The sequence below is a fragment of the Equus caballus genome, chromosome X (assembly GCF_041296265.1).
Source record: "Equus caballus isolate H_3958 breed thoroughbred chromosome X, TB-T2T, whole genome shotgun sequence".
Taxonomy (NCBI): domain Eukaryota; kingdom Metazoa; phylum Chordata; class Mammalia; order Perissodactyla; family Equidae; genus Equus; species Equus caballus.
In genome coordinates this window covers 31,436,414-31,462,214 of record NC_091715.1, presented here as the reverse complement: position 1 = coordinate 31,462,214, position 25,801 = coordinate 31,436,414, and the positions used below count along the sequence as shown (strand labels likewise).

Here is a 25,801-nt window from a genome sequence, read left to right as displayed (position 1 = left end):
ACCATTTTACATTATTCAACCAACTCCTGCTCAGAAAAAGGTAGCAGAATTCAATTCAATTATTCAATTCTACTAACACATATGGAATGCCCTCTTGCAGTTATGCTTTTAAGGCATTCTGCTAAGTGCTGTAGGGACACATAAGACACAGATGCTGCTTTTCAATGAGTTTTCAGTCTATCCAGGAGACATAATATTGGACAAAAGCTCTACTATTCTGCCCTTATTTAATTGACTCATCAGATTAATGCTCTCCATTCCCAATGAAGAGCAGGATCCTCTATACAATCACCATGAGTGCCTGCTCCCATCAGTTGAACTGCATGCTCACCAAAAGTCCGCTGCATTAGCTCCCCCCAAGCTCTTTATGCCACATATATTTGTGGTTCTAATTATATAATTTAATATCACATAAAGTGAAGAGTACAAAAAGACAGCTGTTACTATAAAAATTAACTTGGGCCAGACCGGTGGCCTAGTGGTTGGGTTCATGTACTCTACTTTGGCAGCCTGGGGTTTACAGGTTCGGATCCCAGGTGCAGACCTGCACACTGCTCATCAAGCCATGCTGTAGCAGCATCCCACATACAAAATAGAGGAAGACTGGCATGGATGTTAGCTCAGGGACAATTTTCCTCACCAGAAAAACAAAAAAATTAAGTTGAATACTTTAGAAGAGCTAAAGATTTGAAAATAAATTTGCCATTGAATTATATTTGGTCTTGAAGCTGTAAGAGGTGAGAAAAAAATATGAATATTTAGAAATATTTTGCATTTGGTTTACTTTGTTAATATTCTTAAGTTCTTGTTTCACTTTAGAGAAACTCAAACTAGAAATTGTTGATTATGATGCATTAGGGTTATAATTTATGCCAGGCAGGTATGACAGAATTTTAATCACTGAAACCACACTTAAACAAAATGAATGGTCCGTATATTAGAAGACTTGAAAATGAATGCACATTTAAGTTAAAATAAATGATTAAGAAATGTATTGGCGGTGTATGTTTGTACGTGCGTGATTTTTGTGACTTCCTGTATTAACTGACCTCCTATTGGTCCTGATTGCTGAGAGAAGAGGGCTGTTACTGTGCAGCAAGCTCAATGTCATATAAACAATGACAGTTGCTCCAATATAAGTACAAAGAAGCTACTGAGGGAAGAGAGAGTAATCCAGACTGGGAAAGATGTGGCCCTCGTCTGGTCCTTAAAAGCATGGGAGAGATGATGACAGATGAAGATGGAGTGAGAAGAAAGCTAGTCTGGGTTAAGAAAGCAGTATGAGCAAAATACAGTGGGGGCTGTGTAGCATGTGTTTAAGGACTGATAGCAAGTCAGGTGTGATTAGAGGTGTGTGTGCAGGGAGGTAGTAGCAAGGAAAATGGAAACAAGACGTCTACTCAGGGTTCTCTAGAAGACTCTAAGACATGAATTTATGTTACAGCGTTTTGTTAGGAAGGGTAGTGGGGAAGTGGGACCACAAAGCAAAGAGAGGCTTAACAAGGTTGTGACATCAGGCAAAGTTCCCCGGAGAGTTACTTTTGCTCAGGCCCATAGAGGTGCTCTGCAGACAAGGGAGGTGACACCGCAGAGCTGTCCCAATCAGAGGCAAGGGAGTGAGAGTGTTTATGCTCCTTACCCATCAGTCATTGATGGAGAGCTCTGCTCTCAAGCCCCACAAGTCTTAAATACCCAGGATATTTTGGCTTTCCATGACCACAGACCAAGCCTACTCCAGCAGGCTGAGGGCTCCTCTCCTACAAAGATTGGCAGGTGTGGGCTGCTGGGAGTAAAAGTCATGGGGAGCCACACATGCATGAGAACAGGGATGTGGGTAGAGTGAGCACTGATATCCTCCTCTGCTACAGAAGGCTGGGTCACATTAAGGGAACACTGAGTGACAGGATATGCTTCAAACCATATGCAAAAGCAGCAGTGAGGGTATCTGACTGAGCAGGGGTCCAGCATAATCAAATAACACTCATTGCCTTCTGCTTTTTGAAAAGAGAGAGATTCACTTTCCATCAGAGTAGGAAGCAGAGTTCCCAGGACATTTACAGGTCTAAGGTAGGGTAATAAATCATGGACAAAAGTCTGCCAAAACTGCCAAATAAAGAGAGAGCCTTTTAGCTAGGTAATAATTCCCCAGGAACTTAACATCTACTCTCTGCCTGAAGGCGGAACAGAGGTTTCCTTGGAAAACCACTTAAGCTTGCTGTTGATTTTCAAAGGTCCTTGTTTTTATAATAGTACCTTCTGGGAATGCATGAAAGGCAATTCATACTGACAAACCCTTCCTGTCTAACTATCTAACATGCCTTTCAGAAAGATAATGAGTTGTAGCTAATAAACAACCCCACATCATGCAGTAAAATGGAAGTTATAGCATGAAACCACTTTACAGTACGACTGGCATCTTCAGTTCTTTGTCTGCACCAGCCTCTTTACTGGCTTAGTGCTGCAAGACCTAGCAAAAACAAGATAGGCGTCGAGGGACTTTCACTAACACAGAGTCAATAAGCAATAAGGCACTCTGTCTTTCTAGTATTCCCACTGCACAATGATGTCAGTATTTCCAAATGCTTAAGAACTATTAATTCTGATCCTCTATGACTAAGAAAATTACTCCCTGTAGCTCACACTTCACCTTCTCAACTGGATAATCCACAAGAAACATCAAGTCTTGGGCTGCTCATACTATAGCTGTGCCTGATGAAGTGACTATTGTGTTGAAATGCCTGAGACAGGAGACTGAGAATGAAGTGACACTTCTCATTAGCTGGCTGATAATCAACCACACAGTGTCCAGCTTGGCCTGAGGATAAGCCACCAATGAAGAAGGACGCAGTGTATAGAGCATTTTTTTGCACCTGTCCACTGCATTTTTGGAAGGCATGGTATCTAAGCAAGTCCGAATCTGCAGCCTTTCCTCTATATGTGCCAGAGGAAGCTTGGCAGAGAAAGATGACATGGATTAGAGACACTAACTTATGTGGGGTTCCCTAGAAGCTGACTCTGAGGTGAGGATTCTTATGCAAGTGGCTTATTAAGGAAGTGCTCCCAGGATAGACCAGTGAAGGGGTGGGGGAAACAGGCCAGGGAAGGGGAGGAAGCCAGGCAAGGGCACTGCCTGATCCAGCAGGGAGCTCTGGAGTAGAAGTAACATCTTGGACTTTTACCACTGTCAGTAAGGGAATTGAGTTTCAGGCTCCCCCATCTATCAGTTATTGGCTAAGGATTGCTTTGTGACATAAGCTCCTAGGAAATTCTGGCTCTCTGCCCATGTGGGAAGAAGCTAGATTAGCCTGAGAACAGTCTTCAAAAGAGAGTCTCAGGTGGAGGATATTGGAGGCAAAACTCCTAACCCACATGGTTAAAGGATTCCAAGGCGGGGCCAGCCAGGTGGTGTAGTGGTTAAGTTCACATACTCCACTTTGGCCACCCAGGGTTTGTGGGTTAGGATCTCGGGAATGGATCTACACAACATTCATCAAGCCATGCTGTGGTGGCGTCCCATGTACAAAATAGAGGGAGACTGGCAACAGATGTTAGCTCAGGGTCAATCTTCCTCACCAATAAACACATACATACATACATACAAAGATTCCATGGGGATCTGGCAGAGGACCAACGGAGTTCCACAGACATTAAACACAATCAGAACTCTTCTACCTTGAGCAGGCTCAGAGAGATGCTTCTCCCTTATGATAGAAAGTGAAACCCCTCAATGGCAATGTGAAGGCGATTACCTTGGAAAGTTGTTGGCCCCTAAGCACAGAGGATGCCTGGGAGAGGCCTAGGAGAGCTTAGATAACATCCCAGCACAAATCTCTTGACCATTTCCAGGAAACTTACTGGAAACCCTCCAAGCTGGTTTCCAAAGAGCCCCTATGTGCTTCAATATTAAACTTAGGACAGACAAATTAGTTTTACATACTAAGAGGCATGTTACTTGCGCTTCATCTGTATCATGCATCATATGATGTCTTGGACATTTTCTAACTATGATTCTATGATGCTCAACCATTATACATAAAGGAAACAAGATAGGAGACTGTTAAGTCATATTAAGTGCTATCCTTTAGGGTGAGGCTTTTCACTCAATTCTAGGAGATTTAGTGCTGTAATGACCAAATACTTCCTATATTTAATGTCCAGGGAATGTCATACTATTGTGGACTTATTTGTTGTTAATATTGTACTCTTATCTCTATCATATTTATGTTAGTTATCAGCTTGCAGTTATTTTATATTTAAGGATTTTTATTCTATTTCATCCACAGCCCAATTACACCTCCTAAAGATTTTCCACGAGTTACTTACACCAAGATTGAGGTCAACAGTTATAAAATCCCACCAGAAAGTTGTATTTAACTTCTGAGTCCCAGTCTCCTCATATAAAGTGGGGATAAGGATACCTACCCCACAGTGGTGGTTATAACCATTAGATGTGAAAAATACTGCCATTAATGATGATCAACATTTGTTGTTGGTGGCGATGATCAACGCTTGCTCTTGCTGTCTAGCATCATTCCTTTAGTACTACTGTACCTGGATTTCCTTTGGCACAATACCACCTTCAGGACCAGGGTATGTTCTGATTGCCTTAAGCCAGCCAATGCATCTCACATTCCTGGCCACTGTGATTAGCTCAGGATGGGCAAATAACGTAATTAGAATTAGGAGAACCATGCCCAGGGCACTGATCAGACTGGTGGAGGAGGAGGAAGTCTCCACTACCCTGGATAGTGTGGTACAAGGATGAGAGGCTTGCAGCTATTCCAAGAGAAGCATACCTGGAGCTAGCAAGGGTGGTCAGCACTGTGTGAAGTCTGAAAATAAAGCCAACACAGTAAAGAGAAACCAAGATACTCCAGGGCCTTGATAAGATTTGAACATCTGGATCAAGCCATGCTTGATAATCACTGGCCAATAATTTCCTTTTATCTTTTAAGCAGTATGAGTGGAAGTTTCTGTCAACTGCAATAGAAGGACTCCAAGCTAATATAAATACTACCTAGCATTTATTGAGAGTTTTACAATGTGCCTGACACAATACTGTGAGCACCACATAGAATGCTTATTCAAGCCCCACAGCATCCCTATAAGCTCTGTCCAATTATTATATCACCAATGAGAACACCAAGGCCTGGGAAGGTAAGCAATTTGCCAGAGGCACAGTTGTGAAGTGAGGATCTATCTAAAGAACAATCTTTGCTCACATAAATGTGACCTTATTTCACCTCACTTTTGACTTAAAAAATAACTCTGGAGAGACTCCAGTTGCATAGAGTGAATCCAAGGTACTGTTGGTCTAGTTTAGAACATTTTATATTGGCATTTAATTTATAGAACAAGCTTTGAGATTGTTTTTCTGAATATAACTCAAGACCTGGGTTATGCGTGATACACCACATTAACAAAATGAAGAATAAAAATCACTTGATCATCTCAATAGATGCAGAGAAAGTATTTGACAAGATACAGCATACATTTATGATAAAAACTGAATAAAATGGGTATGGAAGGAAAGTGCCTTAACATAATAAAGGCCATCTATGACAAACCCACAGCTAATATCACTCTCAATGTAGAAAAACTGAAAGCCATCCCTCTAAGAACAGGAATCAGACAAGGATGGCCACCATCACCACTCTTATTTAACATAGTATTGGAAGTCCTAGCCAGAGCAACAAGGCAAGAAAAAGAAATAGAAGGGATCCAAATTGGAAAGGAAGAAGTGAAACTGTCACTATTTGCAGATGACATGACTTTATATATAGAAAACCCTAAAGAATCCACCAAAAAACCTTTAGAAATAATAAACGAGTATGGTAAAGTTGCAGGATACAAAATCAACATACAAAGATCAGTTGCGTTTCTATACACTAACAACAAAGTAGCAGAAAGAGAAATTAAGAATACAATCCCATTTACAATTGCAACAAAAAGAATAAAATACCTAGGAATAAACTTAACCAAAGAGGTGAAAGATCTGTACACTGAAAACTACAAAACATTGCTGAAATAAATAGAAGACACAAAGAAATGGAAAGATATTCCATGCTCTTGGATTGGAAGAACTAACACGGTTAAAATGTCCATACTTCCTAAAGCAATCTACAGATTCAATGCAATCCCTATCAAATTTCTAACAACATTTTTTCACAGAAATAGAACAAAGAATCCTAAAATTTATATGGAACAACAAACGGCCCGGAATAGCCAAAGGAATCCTGAGAAAAAAGAACAAAGCTGGAGGCATCACACTCCCTGATTTAAACATATACTACAAAGCTATAGTAACCAAAACAGCATGATACTGGCACAAAAATAGACACACAGATCAATGGAACAGAATTAAGAGCCCAAAAATAAACCCACACATCTATGGACAGCTAATTTTCAACAGGGGAGCCAAGAACATACAATGGAGAAATGAAAGTCTCTTCAATAAATGGTGTTGGGAAAACTGGACAGCCACATGCAAAAGAATGAAAGTAGACCATTCCCTTACATCATGCACAAAAATCAACCCAAAATGGGTTAAATACTTGAATGTAAGACCTGAAATCATGAAACTTCTAGAAGAAAACATAGGCAGTATGCTCTTTCACATTGGTCTCAGCAGCATAGTCTCTTTTTTTTATTAATCTCTTTTTATTGAGGTATAATCGACATATAACTTTATATTAGTTTCAAGTGCAAACAATGATTTGATATTTGTATATATTGCAAAACAATCACCACAGTAATTCTAGTTAACATCAATCACCATACATAGTTTCAAAATATTTTCTTGTGATGGTAACTTTTATTTATTTTATTTTATTTTTTGAGGAAAACTAGCCATGAGCTAACACCTGCCATCAATCCTCTTCTTTTTGCTGAGGAAGACTGGCCCTGAGCTTACATCTGTGCCCATCTTCCTCTACTTTATTTGTGGGATGCCTGCCACAGCATGGCCTGACAAGTGGTGTGCAGGTCCACACCTGGCTCCAAACTGCCAACCCTGGGCCGCGAAGTGGAACGTGCACAGTTAACTGCTGCACCACCAGTCAGCAGCATATTTTCAAGTACCATGTCTGACGGGACAAGGGAAACAATAGAAAAAATAAACAAATGGGACTGCATCAAACTAAAAAGTTTCTGCAAAGCAAAGGAAACCATCAACAGAACGAAAAGACAACTTAATAACTGGGAGAAAATATTTGCAAACCATATATCTGATAAGGAGTTAATACCCAAAATATACAAAGAACTCATATGTCTCAACAACAACGCAATTAAAAAATGGGCAAAATATTTGAACAGATATTTCTCCAAAGAAGATATACAGATGCCTAACAGGCACATGAAAAGATGTTCAAGATCATTAACTATTAGGGAAATGCAAGTCAAAACTACAATGAGATATCACCTCACTCCCATCAGAATGGCTATAATTAACAAGAAAGGAAGTAACAAGTGTTGAAGAGGATGTAGAGAGAAGAGAACTCTCATACACTGCGGGTGGGAGTGCAAACTTATGCAGCCACTATGGAAAACAGTATGGAGATTCTCAAAAAATTAAGAATAGAACTACCGTATGATCCAGCTATTCCACTGCTGGGTATTTACCCAAAGAATATTAAAACATGAATGCATAAAGATACGTGCACTCCTATGTTCATTGCAGCATTAGTCACAATAGCCAAGACTTGGAAGCAACCTAGGTGCCCATCAAGGGACAAATGGATAAAGAAGATGTGGTATACAGACACAATGGAATACTACTCAGCTATAAGAAACAATGAAATCCAGCTATTTGTGACAACATGGGTGGACCTTGAGGGTATTATGCTAAGCAAAATAAGTCAGAGGGAGAAAGTCAAATACCATATGATCTCACTCATAAGTAGAAGATAAAAGCAGCAACAAACAATCACATAGAGACAGAGATTGGATTGGTGGTTACCAGAGAGCAAGGGTGGGGGTAGGAGGGAGAAAGGGGTAATTAGGCACATGTGTGTGGTGATGGATTTTAATTAGTCTTTGGGTGGTGAACATGACGTAATCTACACAGAAATCAAAATATGATGGACACCTGAAATTTATATAATGTTATAAACCACTGTTACAGCATTAAAAAGTAGTTTATGTGTTATGAATCCTGGTTATGAACCTCAAAAGTAGAATGCAGGAAACCAGATACTTCAGCTACTGGTCACTTTCTCACGTGAACCAAGGCAAGACCATTCCTGCTCACGTCTGAATCGTGGAGAATGAGGAACAGAGAGAATGCTCTGAGACTGATCTTGCTCTATGGATTTGTTTTTGCCTATGCGAAAACGAATGCTTTCTCTTTCTAATAGGATCATATAATATATTCCTTTTGTTTACTCATGGAGACTTTCAAATGATAAAATTTTAGTAAGTCAAATAATAATATATCTGCTTATGTGGCTTGCGTTATACCGACAGTCTGTATTGAAGAAGGATATCCAAAAGAATAAATTTACAATTCTTATATTATTCCAAAATTAGCTGCACTAATCTTTTCAGATTATCACTTGAAAACTGGAAGTCTTCAGATTCTTTAGGCCTGTGACATCAATTTTTCTCATAACTTGTCTCCTTGCGTAACTGTGTGACTAATCTGGAAGCATTTCCTACCTTGGGCTGAAGCACAAACCACTCATCACTTGGATTTTCAAAGTTCCATGAGTCAAAAGGAATCTCCACCTCCCCAAGAAAGCTGTTACGTCCAAATCGATCATAATGCCAGACTGAGAGCTGCAGAGTTCTTGTTTCCAGCTGGGTATGGCTGATGGTGTACTGCAAATGAGATTTACAACATCACACTCCACAAGAAGGGCTTTGCTCAATTCTAGGACGGGTTGAAATTTATTTCCACCATATACCAGATCACATGCATCAGTAATATGAACAAAACAAACATGAAAAACACTTTATTTTTCTTTCTTTCTGCTACAACTGAGATCCTATTCCATGAACTCATTTTATGTTAGACCTAGCACTGAAATATATATCAACAAATTATTTCGGGCGGAGTCAATCAACTTCAGATATAACATAAAAAGTGTTAGGTGATGAAGTTTGTCTCAAGTTTTATCCGTTTTTGATTTGCCTAATTACTATTTCAACATCTACTCTGTAAGTTCAAGATTTAATACATCAGTTCTCTAATTTCTCTGTCTTATTTTATTCATAACGAGAATCCCCAAATCCAGAAGAGTATTGATAGTGAGAAACTTACAAACACCAAACTTCATAAAGTCCAACCTAAGTGCAGGGGTGAATAGATATATACATAGATGGAGCAGAAAGAAAATATTGCTGGGGTAGCTTTTCCTTTTTCAGCAGAACGTTATCCAGGGCCACATGTCCACACACTCTCAACCCTACTTGTTCTATGCAACTACCGCCTGGGACTCGCTTCAGACTGACTGACTGACTGCTGATCTTGGATTTGCATCTATACCTGCCTTTTCTCTTCCTGGCCTGACTAACCTTGGCTCCCTGCTTCCTGAATTTGCCATGTCACTATCTATTCTGCTTGGGCTCATCTTTGCTATCCTGTTATGGTCACTGGATTCACCCTCTGTCTGTATTTATTCATCCTCATTTTGATTTATCTTGATATTGGTTCCTGCTTCCACACATAACCCCACTAACACATGTCCCCATCACCAACTTCCTGCTATGGTGGACTCTGACTTCATCACTCTGTGCACAGGTCTATAAATCTCCCTGTGACTAGCAATAACTTCTACATTCCAGTGTCTCCAGATCTTTCTTACCAGGCTAGATTGGTCCAGGATGGAAGAAGGGGTTGTTACATGGAAGCCCATGGGAAAAAGTAATTTCTCCACGATTGGGACCTGGCCATCCATATCTTATCTAGGCCACTTTCTCTGATATTTCTCAAATCCAGCCCTGCAGCTCCACTGTTCATTAACCACATGCCTAAATTTAGCCAAATTCTGAAACCTTAACAAGGAAAAGCACATATTCATGGTGTGTTAGCAGAACAATGAGCATGTACAAAGTGACCTGCTAAGTTAGTGTCAAAATTATGACAAAATTCTTTTAAGGGGAACTAGAAAAAATAGAGTTTTCCCAAGGGTGAAACATATTTTTTGACAAGATGTACCAGCTCAGATGTAATTTTGCAAGATCATCGCTACTTAAGGTGCAATTTCAGCAGCGGCAGAGAAATAGAGTAAGAGTGGTTTACATTTTTTCCTTTTGAAAAACTGTTAGAAAAGCCAGGGGTATTACATTAATTTATTGAAATTCTACTTTTCTAAAATATACGTAAGCCTTGACAGGCAAATTCTCTGTAGTTACTTCAAAACTGATGAGGTTGTGACAGCATCACTTGAGTTACTGTGAGAGAGTATTTATTTACCTTGAGTGTTTCATTGAATTCTGGATTGGTGCCTGTTCTGATTTTGGTCTTGCGCTTATTGTTTCTGGACTTGTCAGGGAGAAGGTATGACTTGACGTAACTGTAAATGATAAAAGATTAAAGCAATTGTTCAAAAACATCTACTTTGCAAGAAATGCTCAGGGACTCCACGAATAAAAGGGGCAAAGGGAATAGGTAAGTGAGCATAAGAGACAGAACCAAAGAGAATGCAGTCTACATAAAAGGATACCTTGCAATATAACCCTGGGCCTTCAATAAGAGAGAAGCAGTGAACCATGTGGTAAAGAGTATGGGCTCTGGAGTCAAGCCAACTGGTTTTGAATCACTCCAGGCCTCAATGGTTTCGGTGAACTCAAGAACTTAAGTTAACCTGTCTATGCCTCAGTTTCCTCATCTGTAAACCTGGGACAATAACAGTATCTAACTTACGGCATTGGGAGGATTAAATTGGTTGATACATACAAGGAACTGACATATTATACTACTCAATAAATGTAATCTATTATTATGATTAATGGTTTCATAAAATATTATAGGGCTATGCTCCTCCCCATTCAGATGTCAGGACTTCTGATGAGTGGAGTCAATGGTAATGGGTGAATGAAGAAAAATGGTAAAAAAGAAGAAATAGAAAATAACAACCTGAAGTCACAATAGCAATTCTACCCAACACCTTTCCTCGAGTAGCTTAGGAGCCTCTTGGAGCAGGGGTATCACGGCAGACTCAGAAATGTACAAGATTGAGGTGTACAAGATACTACCAGAGTCTTGAAACACATCTACTGAGGCTTTAGATGACATGACCCCTTTCCATGCTAGTCTAAATGATTATATTGACTCTGAAGCCCTCTGATATTTAGCTGAGAGGTAGGTGGACCAAGCTGTACTTGGAATCCATTCATTTGCCTATCTTAGGACACTAAAAACAGCTTCACTGAGTTGCTTACTGAACCTCGATCATTTATTACGTAGAAAAGGGGTAACAGAGCAGGCCTGAGACTGCTATCCTTAGAAATGCCTGCTTACAAGGTTGGCCCCCTGGGCTGGCATCTGAGAACTTGGATTTCAGGAGTATGTTCATCTTTCCCAGAACAGATATAAGTGCTTCACTGTGACTAAACTATTTGTAAAAACAATATGGCTTATGCTGAACACCTGCTTTCCTTCTGGAAGACTGGAATTTTGGTCTGCGACCAGTTGAGTCTCTAAATGAGCTTCCCGGGTAGACAGCATTTCACAAGTGTTGTCACAACTCATTGCTGGAGGAATTAAGCACATCCTGTGTGACTCCACTGAGAAAGAACACTTGGAAGCCTAAGCCTGGATTCTTCAGAACTTCGCCACATATGCCTTTTCTCTTTGCTGATTACGACTTCATGTGGAGTCCTGTGAGTCCTATTAGTGAATCATCAAACCTGGGAGTGGTCTCGGGAACCCCTGACACATCTTTATATCCAGCTCCCCTCCAACGTGCCATGGTCCATACCTGCCTTCCAAGGTTGACCCCCGGAATCCTGAGAGCCCCCACATTGCCCTTTGGAGTTGTTCAATTGGGCTTACAGCTTGGTAATTTTCTCTGGAGGGTTTCACAGCACAAAAATTGAACAGGATACTCTTATAGATCCTGGGGTGCGCCAATGCATCAGCCTTCTATCTCAAAGAGCTGCCTCTGTATAAACTGCAAACATGTCAGTCCAGAATCATGTTGAGTAACAGCTTTTTACAAGTCAGGTAACCACAGACATAACCATCATACATGCACTTCAGAGAATATTTAGAAGTGTGGCATAGGAGGAAAGCGACAATCATCTGAGAAGGCTCTGAATCAAGAGGAATGCTAAGACTCTTCTGAAAGAGAAACACACATACTGACAAAGGATGCAGTAGTTGAAACAGTCTGAGGAATATGCTATGTGCTTACGCATCTGTCCTCTGTTTCCTTTCATCTCCTATGGCCAGATTTCTGCAATTCTTGACAAAAATGTAGAGCCCGCCAGTTTTGTAGCAGTAGCTGATGCGGAGAAGGATTTCACCACTGACCTTCACGTTGCCATAGTCTCCTGTTTCACTGTAAACACTCATCATGCTGTTAAGGCTGGTCTGGAATAAACAAGATGAAAAGAGATGTCCGGTGTTTTTCTAATGATCTCTCACACAGAAGCTACCCTCTTCATTCACAGACTATTCCTGTTCTTTATAATGAGCAGGAAAGTCTAGGGTGAGGGAAGAAAGCAAAAATCACTTGTTTTGCTCATTTTGCTGTTCTTGTATGAAATCCAAGCCTGATAAGGGACAAGATCTAGGACAATTAGTAAGGAAGGCAGGAAACTTGCTGAGAGGGGAAGCATTGCCTTTTTGGGTTAGTGAATACCCCTTGTTTATTCATTTCTTCTAATGAATACAGGGTCATTGAGGCATTTCCATCCCCATCCCCATTTCCTAGCCCCATCTCTGTAGCTTTTTCCTTTTTCACTGGTAGACTCAAGGTCAAATCTACTTCAAGGTCCAGAATGCACTGATCAGGACAAAGAAAAGCTTATCTCATATTCTGGGCCAGCATGAGCCACAGGCTTCTCTCTCCGACACCCACAGAGAGCATACCATCAGGCTCTGGGAAGCCGTAACTTCACCTTAACAAGGGCATGCCAGGGGAACATCCTACACCCGCAGCTGCCCTGATTCCCCTGAGCAGCTGTGTGGCCACATGGGTAGTGTAAGACCAGGGCTTTGTAAACCTCTGTAAAATAGCAACCAACAAAATAGAACATTAAACAATAAAATAATACACCAACCAATAAATTAAATAAAAATTAAATAAGTTAAAATTTATAATAAAAAATTATAAATAAAAAAATTAAATAAAAAAATTCTGGTAGACCAAATCTACCAGAATAAATGAAGTTTATGACAAGACACTAATGATAAAGACACATATTTTAAATTAAATTTAACAAAATTATCTTTCAGTGCCAGGAGCACAAACTCTGTATCTTAGCAACACAACTGTCACAAAAGACCAGGTGGAAGGCTTTCATGAGTGATCTAGTAGTTTCCAAAGCCCTGTGTGTGAACCACTGGGAAATAAGGACTGCGGTGAGTGCAAAGAGAGCTTAGACTCTCTACTTTTTCATATATACCTAACAAAAGTCATTACATTCCTCCAATTGCTCAGAGTAGAGACAGCTCAAAGAACAGGATGTGTAGTATCTCTTCTAAGCTTAAGCCAAGGGCAACAGCAAACCAAAGATTCCATAATTATTTGGAAATTATAACTTAAAGAGAGCCAGTGAGTGACCTCATTTGTCTTTCCTATTCCCTAAACAACAGAATTTTCATGATAGCAGGTGACTTTGAGCAGTGCCTTTCAAACTTTAATTGCATATAAATCACCTGGGGATCTTATTAAAATGAAAATTCTGATCTATTCAGTCTCAGGTGGGGTCTGAGAATCTGCTTTTCTAACAAACGCCTAGATCTACAGTTCCCAAACTGTGTATCGAGGCATTCCAGAGCACCACAGTAAACTCACAGGGGCACCACAGGATATTTTAAAATGTCAAGGGAAAGACAGTGACATCTGTCAGACACCATGCAAACTACTAACAGTAGTTCACAGCGTTAACGTTAAATCACACCTTATTCTTTTCAGTGAAGTTCTATCCGCGTGAAGCTGAGTTTTTGGCAGTTGCTGTGACAAAAGAAAGTATTGTACAAAAATCACCATGGAACAGGAAATGAAAGTGGTGCTGTCCAATCAGATTCCAAGATTTGACAAGTCGTGCAGTGCCCAACAGGCAGACACATCCCAAGAGTAAGTATTAGGGGTTATTTAAGAATGGAATACAAACACTATTTTTCTTTTCAGTTTATGTGTATTATTTTTTCAAATGGCTACTAAGTTGTTAGGATACCAGTGCTTATTAAGTTTCTTTGACCTAATGACTTAATAAATGGGCTACTCAGGTGTTACTTTTGGCCTAGGAGTGCTATGAAAGAATCATTAAGACACTAGGGGCTTTGTGAACTGACAAAGTCTGAGTCTCTGTCCCAGGTGATGCAATATTGCTTGTCCATGGACTACGATTTGAGTTTCAAGGACTTCAAGAATAAGCTCTAACCCCTTCATGTGACATACAAGAAAACTCTGGCTCACAGAAATTGTTGGCAGCGCCAAGACATAAAGCAAGATCTCCAGATTTTTAGTCTGAGGACCTCCCACCATCTCTCACTACCTCCTTGTGTCACTAACTTGTGTCTACACCACATCCCTCTGTAGCCACATCTTCAAAGAAGGTTGTCTGTAAGCAGGGGCCCCCGTGGATGGAAGAAAATTTAAGAACCCACAGATGCTGAAGCTTGGGAGAAATTAAGGCAGTTAAGACTATTTTACTGCTAACCAAATTTTATGCTATTAACAAAGCCAATGCTGTGATTTAAAATAGAGATGTTTATTTTAAGTTATCTTGTTAATGGTATATCATTTTGGACCAAGTGTCTTTTGACTGGTACTCAGATTCTAATGTTTAACGAACACTCTTTCTTTGGAATACTTGGATTCTGATAATGGTATTTAGCTTTTAAAGGAGAACCTCTGGTTAATTGTACACAAGTCAGAATAAGAGAAATGCTGGAAAAATTGCCCACCTAATCAGATTTCCCATATCATGAAATTTGTGAAGTATGGTTGGAAAGAAGGAAAAGGAAAGATTGAAAACTCACAGTGTCTGAGTCAGCATCAGGCACATTTAGGTAGGTCCACTTCCTGTCAGAGCCCGCTTGAGAATTCTTTAAGGAAGTTGCCCAGAGGTCAAAAGGAAAAAGGGTATTAGAGCAACAGAAAGAAATCAGAGAAGCAAAGAAAAAGACTTATAGGCACATAGACGGGTACAAGGACACAGAGGCTCCTAAAGACTACCTCTCAAGGAAAGCCTTGAACACTAAAGTAAGAAGGGACTTTACTCTGTAGGCAGTGGAAAGCTATGGACGGTGTCTGAGTAGGAGAGAAAGCTGACTGGGTATGTGTCTCAGGAAAATGATTGGCCGCAGTGTGGAGGACAGTTGGGGAGTTGAGAGAATGGTGGCAGGGAAACGTATCAGCAGAGAATTGAGATAATTTATAGGCTTGAGCTGATGAGAGCCTGAACTAAAGAATGAAGACATTTTAAAACCTGGGTGAAGACCATGGAAGGAGGGAGAAGGAATCAGGAGCCTTAGGAAGAACAACAAAATTAGACCAAAAAGTACTCTGTGGGCAAAGGGCACACAGGAGACTATAATGACTTATAATTCACTATCATACATTTTCCCTAGAACATTCCTATCTCTTTTGGAAATGTACAGAAAATCAACAATACAAAGAAGAAACTTCCAGTGTGTGCTAGAGAACTGCTTACGGTTGACAGGCCACTTGCTAGACTGTGGGTATTTGCAGAAAACCCGGAGGACACTAAGTCATCAATGCCTTCTTCAGTCTCTTCCGAAGAGTCCTAAAGAAGGAGGGGAAAATCAGTGGTTTGGTTTCTTTCTTTCCTAGAAAGTCTTTTCACTTTAAAATTCACTTTCTTTTTTAAATACCTGAAAAATTAGATACAAATATCTAGAAATCATCCCATTCCTGGGTTTTTCTCTTTTGCCCTCCATTCAACCTGAATTGCACCACCAGAGCAGTGAGGTCTTCTTCATGGTGCTTGCTTTATGGAAAGAACATGAAATTTGGAATCACACAGACTTGGGTGTTCAATTCCTATCTCCCATCTCTCTAAGGTGATTCACTTTGGGAAATAAGTTTAAATTATTTTTTTAATTAAAAAAATGAAGGTGTGTGTGTGTATACTGTCGAGATGGGAAGATATGCCTTGAAAATCTCTCCAATAAAGTATTTTAGACGCTGGATTCTTGTCCAAAATCCCAGATTCTACTTTTCTTCCCCCTTTTTGTCCTACTTCCCCCACTACTTTTCATGGTTATTTAAGCAATACATTTTTATAGTAGAAAACTTCAAGCAATATAGATAAACAAATTAAAAACATATCTCTCATTAACATATTAATGATCAATTTTCAATAATTTTTACGGTATATATATATGTATGGTATGTATGGGATACGTGTATATACATACACACACACACACACATACATAAATGGATTATATCATGCATGCTGTTTTTTTTTATTATGGACAGCTTTGTTTTTTGCTTCTCCTCTCACCCCAGGTAAAACCAATATATTGCATTCTGTCGTACAAATTACATTCCATATCTTCCTCCTTGTTTATATGAAAAAACATATAAAATTGTGCACACACAAATCTGAGTAGTCATACATAACAAGTTATTTTAACAATAGTTTTATAGGTTATTTTTATTCATTATTTTATTATAGATCATATATGTAATTCTGTGCTTTCACTTTAAAAAAATCCTTTTACTATAAAATATGACACATAGAAAAGTACATAAAACATAAATGCACAGTATAATAACAATAGAAAGTGATCAAGCAGAAGGCCCCTTTGCATCCTGTCCATATCGCAAACCCCTTCTGCTCCACTGGAAATAATACCTTAACTCTTATGGTAATAACAGCCTGGCTTCCTCTATGGTTTTACTACCTAAGCATACATCCCTAAACAATTTGATTTTGTTTTGCCTGTTTTTGAACTTCATATAAATGGAATTAAATGTTATATATTCCTTTGTGTTTTGCCTCCTTTTCTCAACATTATAGTCTTAAGATACATCCAAATTGTTGCACCTTGCTGCAGTTTGTTCCCTACTGTTTAGTATATAATTATATGATATCCCACACTTTATCCATTCTTCTGTTGCTGAATATTGGGGTTGTTTCCAGATTTTATCTATTATGAACAAAGCTGCTATGAATATTCTTAAATATTTATCTTGGTGCACAGAAACACAAGTTTCCCTTGGGTACATAACAGTGAGAGAAGTTGTCGAGTCATAGGGCATGCATATCTCCATCTGTTTATCTACATATTTTTTTAAAGATAATGTCAAACATTCAGAAGTAGTCATACCAATTTACAGGCTGGCCAGCAACGTTTGAGAGTTCCCTTTGCTCCACATCCTTGCCTGCCAACAGTTGGTATTGTCAGATTTTTCATTTTTGCTAATCTAGTAGATATTTAAATTCTCCACGATTTTAATTTTCATTTCCCTTATTACTAAGTTGAGCAGCTTTTACTGATCATTGGCCAACTAAAGTTCCTGTCTTGTGAAGTACTTATTCAAGATTTGCTTATTTTTATATTGCTTTATTTGCCTTTTTCTCACTGATGAGCTCACAAGATAAGCTCGAGCACCCTGTAGTCCTAGAAAGTAAGAAAGTGCTGAAAACAAACTAACAACAACAAAAAACCCAACCCACAATGATAGAAGCATGTCAAAGGGACACAGGCGGCAAGTGAAAGAGCTCCCAATGGCCAAAGGTAGAAAAATTTCAGCACACACAAATAAAGTAGTATCAGATTATAACTGAAAATATAAAATAAATATCCATGAGTACATACGGATCTAAATAAATGACTGAATAATACGGAAGAAGAGACCAATTTCCTATACAAAATAATTCCAAGTAATTTATGTAGATATTTCATCTTCAAGGAGGTGAAACATAACTGCTCTAGTGTGGGCTGCACACAGTGACTTTCTTCCAAAGAGTACTGCGATGGAAGAGGAGGAAATGAATCGCTTTACAGCGGGGAAACCTGACAAACACGACCTCAGCCAGGTGCTCAAGGTCAACATCAACAGTGAGCATATACACTTGATGTGATGTGGTGAGCGTGGCACTTTGCCAATCCCTTTCTGATCATGAGAAAAACATCAGACAAATCCAAAATAAGGGAAAATTCTGCAAAATATCTGACCAGTACTCCTCAAAACTATTAAGATAATCAAAAGCAAGGAAAGTCTGAGAAATAGTCACAGCCAAGAGGAGACGAAGGAAACACAACAATTAAAATGTCATGCAGTATCTTGGATGGGATTCTGGAACAAAAAAAGGACATGAGGTAAAACTAAGGAAATCTGAATAAAGAATGGACTTGAGTTAATTCTAATATATCATATTGATACATTAATTGTGGCAAAAGTGCCATACTAACATAAAATATTAATAGGCAAAACTGGGTATGAGGTATATGGGAATTCTCTGTATTATCTTCACAAGTTTTCTATAAATCTAAAACTATTCTAAAATTTTAAAAAGTTTATTAACATGAATCCTTGTAAACCCGTGATTAATCCAGCTTAGTCATTGTGCTTTATCCTTCCTATACATGACTGAACTCAATTTGCTAAAATTTTGCTTAGAACTTTTCCATCTAGAGTCAGGAAGAAAAAGGCCTTGTCATTTTCTTTTTCCAAATGCCTTTGTCTGCTTTTAATGTCTGGTTTTCACTGGCCTCAATAAAAGATTTGGAAATATTCCCTCTCTTTCAAATGTCTCAAAAAGTTTGTACATAAGGACAAACATTGTATGATTCCTCTTATATGAGATCCCTAGAGGAGTCAAACTCATTGAGACAGAAAATAGAACGGTGGTTGCCAGATGCTGGTGGAAGGGGGCACTGAGGAGTTAGTATTTAACGGGCACAGAATTTCAGTTGGGGAGGATGAAAACTTTCCGGAGAGTGATGGTGGCGACGGCTGTACAATAATATGAACGTACGTTACGCTACAGAACTGTACTCTTAAAAATAGGTAAAATGGTAAATTTTATGTTATGAATATTTGTACCACAATAAATGTTTGTATAATATTTAGGATAATTTCCTTGAAAGTTTCATAGAGCTTGCTAGTAGTGATGTGGGTCTGATTTTCTCCTTATGAGAAGGCTATAAACTACTGTTTGAGTTTTATTCATCAGGTCCAGAAATTTCAGGTATTTAAAAATTTCTTGAGTCAGTTTTAATATATTTTTACAGAAATGTATTCATTTCATCTATGTTTTTAAAATTCTTGGCATATAATTGTTGATATTGTCTTTAAATCTGTTTTATCTGCAGTCATGTTCCCCTTTTCATTCATATTATTATTTGCTTTTGCCTTCTTGTTTCCCTTGACAATCTTTTGAGAGATTATCTACCTTGTTAGTTTTTTTTTCAAAGAATCAGTTTTTGTTTTGTTCTCTATTTTATCTTTGTTTGCAGTAAATTGACTTCTGTTCTTAATTATATCTTTATTTTTACTTACCTTGAGTTTAGTGTGTCATTCTTCTCCTAACTAAAATGTTAAATTCAGACTGAATAATTTTCAACCCTTCTTCCTCTCTTCTGTAAATATTTAAGGGTATAAAATTTTCCAAGTAAGACTCTTGCTGCATCCTTACTTTTTTTCTTCGGTAGTATTCATATTTTCATGTAGTTTTGGTTATCTTTATATGCTCATTAAGATTTCTTCTGTAACCCAATACCATTTAGTGGTATGTTTTTACTTTGCAAATTTGTGGGATTTTTAACTTATGTTTTTGTTATTGATATATAACATTATTGTGTTGAGGCCAGACAACATGATAAGTATGATTTTTAACAGAATTTAAATTCTGGGATACGATGTATACATTCTTTTGTTTTCTTCATTTCTTTGGTCTTAGCCTTTTATTTATTTTTTTCTTCCTTTTTTTTTTTTCCTTAAGATTGGCCCCGAACTAACTTCTGTTGCCAATCTTCCACTTTTTCTTTTCCTCCCTAAAGCCCCAGTACATAGTTGTATATCCTAGTTGTAGGTCATTCTAGTTCTTCTATGTTGGACACCACCACAGCATGGCTTGATGAGCAGTGAGTAGGTCTGCTCCCAGGATCCGAACCGGGGAACCCCGGGCCACTGAAGTGGAGCACACAAACTTAACCACCTGGCGATGGGGCCAGCCCCAACCTTTTATTTATTAAAACAATTTTACCAACTTCTTTTATAATCACCTTCACTTTTTTTAAAAAGATTTTTATTTTTCCTTTTTCTCCCCAAAGCGCCCCCTGCACATAGTTGTATATTTTTAGTTGTAGAGTCTTCTAATTGTGGCATGTGGGATGCCACTTCAGCATGGTTTGATGAACAGTGCCATATCCACGGCCCAGGATCCAAGCTGGTGAAACCCTGGGACTCAAAGTGGAGCACGTGAACTTAACCACATGGCCACAGGGCCAGCCCCAGCATTTATTCTTTTTTCTTTTTTTTGAGGAAGATTAGCCCTGAGCTAACATCTGCTGCCAATCCTCCTCTTTTTGCTGAGGAAGACTGGCCCTGAGCTAACATCCGTGCCCACCTTCCTCTATTTTATATGTGGGATGCCTGCCACAGCATGGCTTGCTAAGCAGTGTGTAGGTTCGCACCCGGAATCAGAACTGGCAAACCCCGGACCACCGAAGCAGAATGGGTGAACTTAACCACAGCACCAGCGGGTTGGCCCCACCTTCACTTTTTATATGCCTTGCAATAGTTCCTGGATTTCTTTCTCTTTTTAAGTATTTCATTCAAAAGTATTTTCAATGTGGGTCTTTTTATCTCATATCCACTGTTGCGATTGAAAACTCTGATATTAATTTGATCCTTGTGTATATAATGGGATTTGTCTCCAAAAGTTTTTAGAATTTTGTATTTGATATTCATAGATTTCACTATAATGTGTCTAGGTGTAAGTTGTTATTTATTTCTCATCTTTAGTACTTTCAAACTGAGACATATCTTTCTTTAGTTCTGAGAAATATAGCCCTATTACTTTTTCAAATAGTCCCTTTTCTATATTTTTATGTTTTGCTCTTTCTAGGTATGCTATTGCCCAGCTGATAGCACTTAAACTACTAGTCTTCAAATCACTTTTTTAAAAAAATACTATGAAAACTTTTAAACATCCACAAAAATAGAATAGTATAATGAATCCTTATAACTGATCCTCCAACTTTAACAATTATTAATATATTACCAACCTTTTTTCGGCTATTTTCCTTGCTTTTTACTTTTTTCCCACAGCTTTATTGAGGTATAATTTATAAACCATAAAATTTACCCATTGTAAGTGTACACCTCAGTGACTTTTAGCAAATTTACAGTTGCGCAAACATCAACATAATCCAGTTCTAGAACATTTCCATCGACCAATAAATTCCCTCATGCCTGTTTGCAGTCAATCCCCACTTCCCTGGAAACCATTAATCTGCATGAATTTCTCTGTAGATGTGCCTTTTCTGGACATTTGATATAAATGAAAATATACAATATATAGCCTTTTGTGTCTAGCTTTTTTCACTAAGCATGTTTTTAAGGTTCATCCATATTGTGTGTATCAGTACTTCATTCCCTTTTTTTACTGAATATTATTCCATTGTATGGAATGCAATGTATAATTTATCTATTCACCAGTTGATGGATGTCTGCATCATCTCCTCTTTTTGGCTATTATGACTAACGCGTCTATGAACATTTGTGAGCAAGTCTTTGTGTGGACATATGCTTTCATTTCTCTTGCGGAGCTCCCTAGGAGTGTAATTGCTGGATTGTATGGTAAGTTTATGTTTAACTTTTAAAGAAATTGACAAACTTTCTTCCAGAGTGCTTGTACCATTTTACCTTCCTACCAGAAATGTATGAGCACTTCAATTTCTCCATATCTTTGCCAACACTTCTTTTTTCTTATAACCATTCTAGTGAGCGTGAAGTGGTATCTCATTGTGGTTTAAATTTTTCATTTCTCTAATGATTAATGGTGCATCTTTTCAGGTGCTTATTGAACATTTATAAATCTTCTTTGGTGAAATGTCTATTCAAATCTTTTTACCCATTTTCTAATAGGATTATTTGTCTTTTTAATATTGAATGCAAAGTTTCTTTATATATTCTAAACAAAAGTCCTTTATCAAATATATGATTTGCTAATATTTTATTCCAGTCTGTGGCTTGCCTTTTCATTTTTGTAATGATGTCTTTTGAGGTACAAAATTTTAACTTTGATGGAATTCACTTTATCAGTTTTTCTTGAAAGCCTCATGCATCACACATTTGGAGTCATATCTAAGAACTCTTTGCCTAGCTTAAAGTCACTAAGATTTTCTCCTAGGTTTTCTTTTAGAAATTTTATAGTTTTAGTTCTTGCATTGAGGTATATAATCCATTCTGAGTTAGCTTTTGTGCGTGCTGTGTAGTAAGAGTCTAAGTTTTTTTGTTTTTGTTTTTTTTGGCATACAGGTATCCAATTGTCCCAGCATGATTTGTTGAAAAGACATCCTTTCCCCATTGAATTGCCAAAATTCAACTGACCGTAAATATAAAGGTTTATTTTTGGACTGTCAATTATATTACTTTGATTGTCTATGTTTACACCAATACTGCAGCGTGCTGGTTACTGTAGCTGTATAGTAAGTGTCAAAATCTAGCAGAAAAAGTCTTCCAAACTCGCTCTTCAAAATTGATTTTGTTATTCTGGATCTCTTGCATTTTTGTATAAATTTTAGAATCAGCATGCCCATTTCCACAAAATAGCGTGGGTGGATTTTAATAGGGTTGTGCTCAGTTTATGGACTCATTCGGAGAAAATATTGAATCTTCTAATCCATGAACATAGAATGTCTCTCCATTTATTTAGATCTTCTTTAATTTAGCTCAGCAATATTTTTCTAAATTTCAGTACACACGATTGTCTTACACTTTTTTGATAATTTTATTCCCAAGTGTTTTATTCTCTTTCATGCTATTGTTAATGGAATTATATTCTTCATTTCATTTTCAGATTGTTTACTGCTAGTATATAGAAATAGAATTGATTTTTGTATCTTAATCTTATATCCTGTAACCTTTCTGAACTTATTAGTTCTAATAATGTTTTTGTAGATTCTTTAGTATTTTCCACATACAGAATAATGCCATCTGCAAATAAAGATTACTTTCTTTCCAATAAGATGCCTTCCTTTCCTTTTTCCTCCATCTTCCTTTTTCCTTTCCCTTTTTTTCTTTCCTTTCTTTTCTTTCTCCCTTTCTTACTGCATTGGATAGAATCTCCTGTATAATGTTGAACAGAAGTGAGTGAAAGTGAAAATTCTTGCCTTGTTCCTGCATTTAGAGGGAAAGCATTTGGTTCCTGTTGCCATTGAATATGCTGTTAGCTCTAAGAATTTTGTAGATGCCCTTTATTAGGCTGAGGAAGTTCCCTCTATTCTTAGTTTGTTGACAGTTTTTTTTTTTTTAATGAATGGATGTTGGATTTTGTCAAATGCTTTTTTTGCATCTACCAAGACGATGTGGTTATTGTCTTTTATTCTACTGATATGCTATATTACATTAATTTATTTTTGAATGCTAAATTAACCTTGCATCCATAGGATAAATCAAAGTTAGTTATGGTGTGCAATTCTTTTTGTTACTGGACTAGGTTTTCTAAAATTTTATTAAGGATTTTTCCATCTATATCCATAATGGGTATTAGTCTGCAGTTTTCTTTTCTTGCAATGTCTTTGTCTAGCTTTGGTATCAGTGTAATACTGACCTCATAAAATAAGTTGGGAAGTACTTCCTCTTCCTCAATTTTCTGAACACGTTTGTGAATGATTGATATTATTTCTTTTTCAAACATTTGATAGACTTTATCAGTGAAGCCTTCTATGCCTGGGCTTTTCTTTGGGGGAAGGTTTTTAATTACTAATTCAATACCTTTACTTATTCTAGATCCACCCAGAATTTCTATTTTTTGAATCAATTCTAGTAATTTGTGGCTTCCTGGGAAATTATCCATTTTATCTAAGTTGCCAATTCTGTTGACATGTAGTTGTTTGTAGTATTAACTTATAATCATTTAAATTTCTGTTATGTTGGTAGAGATGTCTCCTCTTTCATTCCTGATTCTGGTAATTTTTGTCCTCTCTTTTTCTTGGCGAGTCTAGCTCAGTGGTTTTCATTTGGAGGTGATTTTGTCCCCCAGGGGACATTTGGTAATATCTGGAGACATTTTTGGTTGTCCCAAATGGGGGAGTGCTCCTGGCATCTAGCAGGTAAAAGTTGGAGATGTTTCCAAACATCCTACAGTGCACAGGGCAGTCTCCAACAACAAAGAATTATCTAGGCCAAAATGTCAATAATGCTGAGATTAAGAAATCCTGGCTAACTAATGGTTTGTCAATTATGTTGATCTTCCCAAAGAATCAACATTTGCCTTCATATATTGTAGCAGCTCTGGATTCTGATTATTTCTACACTGAGGGTTGCTGTTATCCCTTGTTTTTTGTTTTGTTTCCTTATTTAGTAACTTGGCTGGACCAATCTATGGAACCTGTTTCCTGCCCTGTGTGTGGCCAGTGATGTGTCTGCTCAGTTTTTTTTTAATTCTTGTTTTAATTTTTAAGCCCAATCTCCTATGGATCACCCTTGTATCTGCTGAGTTTAGTGGTCAGTTAATAATTGTTTAGAGGTTATGCTCAAACGCCTCTAGCCAGTGAGCCATCAACTCTCTGTCAACAGATCTGTGAGTTCTTTTTAGAGTGCATTCACAATCAGGCAGTTTTCAAGTCTCCTCCAGCTCTTATTTCCCACTGCACCTTCTCGTGTCTCATTTGTGCATGTGCTCAGGTTCACAGTCAGTCAGGCATGATTTGACAGCTTGGGCTCACTCTAGTTTTTACCCTCCCACAAAAATGTTTGGAGAGCTTGTCAAGGCCCTGTATAGCTGTCTCATTGATCAGATATCCTGTTAAATTTCTAGCTTGTTCATGGTCCTACTGTTTGCCCCAACAAGAGCCACAAATTCAGATTAGCTGAGCTGCTGGTCTTCCCAAATCCCTTACAAATTCTAGTAGCTTTTCCTTCTAAATCACTTAGCATTTTTTTGGTATTGAAGCATATTATAAGAAAAAATATATAATTTCATATCATATTTAATACTTTTAAAGATCATTTTATTTCCTTGTTATACTTGCCAGAATCTTCAAAACAATGCTGATTAATAATAGTAATAGTGGGAATCTCTGTTTTGTTCTTAATTTTAATGGAAATGGCTTTATCATTTCAACGTTTAAAATGACCACATAGTATGGATTTTCTGATAGTTACCATTTTAAAACCATATTTTAATGGTTTCTGTTAGTTTTAAATTTGTATTTTTATTAGATATGACTGCCAAATCTTGCCAATAGTTTTCTATTAACATAGTTTTATATTTTTTCCTTGAATATATTGAAATAGCAATTGTATAATACATATTCTTATATTCTTCCATTCATACCTAGAATAAAACTTTCTTATCCTCATTGCAATATTTTTTGATTCACTGCTAGGTTTCACTTAATATTATATTTCAAGTTTTGCATATATCTTCATCAGTTGGTTTAACTTTAGTTTCCTTTTCTAAACTATTTTTAAAATCA

At 37.7% G+C, this 25,801-nt stretch overlaps 1 protein-coding gene across 8 annotated transcripts in view; it reads right to left on the bottom strand.

Annotated features, from left to right (window-relative positions):
* SYTL5 (synaptotagmin like 5) overlaps positions 1-25,801 on the bottom strand; it is a 277,903-nt gene that overhangs the window by 66,165 nt on the left and 185,937 nt on the right. For 4 of the 8 annotated variants that reach the window (XM_070257790.1, XM_070257791.1, XM_014728802.3 and 1 more), the window contains exons 10-14: positions 15,829-15,921; positions 15,155-15,220; positions 12,357-12,535; positions 10,415-10,514; positions 8,656-8,817 (exon numbers count right to left, since the gene is read on the bottom strand). In XM_070257790.1, coding sequence (XP_070113891.1) covers positions 8,656-8,817; positions 10,415-10,514; positions 12,357-12,535; positions 15,155-15,220; positions 15,829-15,921 — 600 coding nt within the window. The remainder of the gene's footprint in view (positions 1-8,655; positions 8,818-10,414; positions 10,515-12,356; positions 12,536-15,154; positions 15,221-15,828; positions 15,922-25,801) is intronic. The other 4 variants (XM_070257792.1, XM_070257794.1, XM_014728803.3 and 1 more) reach the window with 1 other exon arrangement.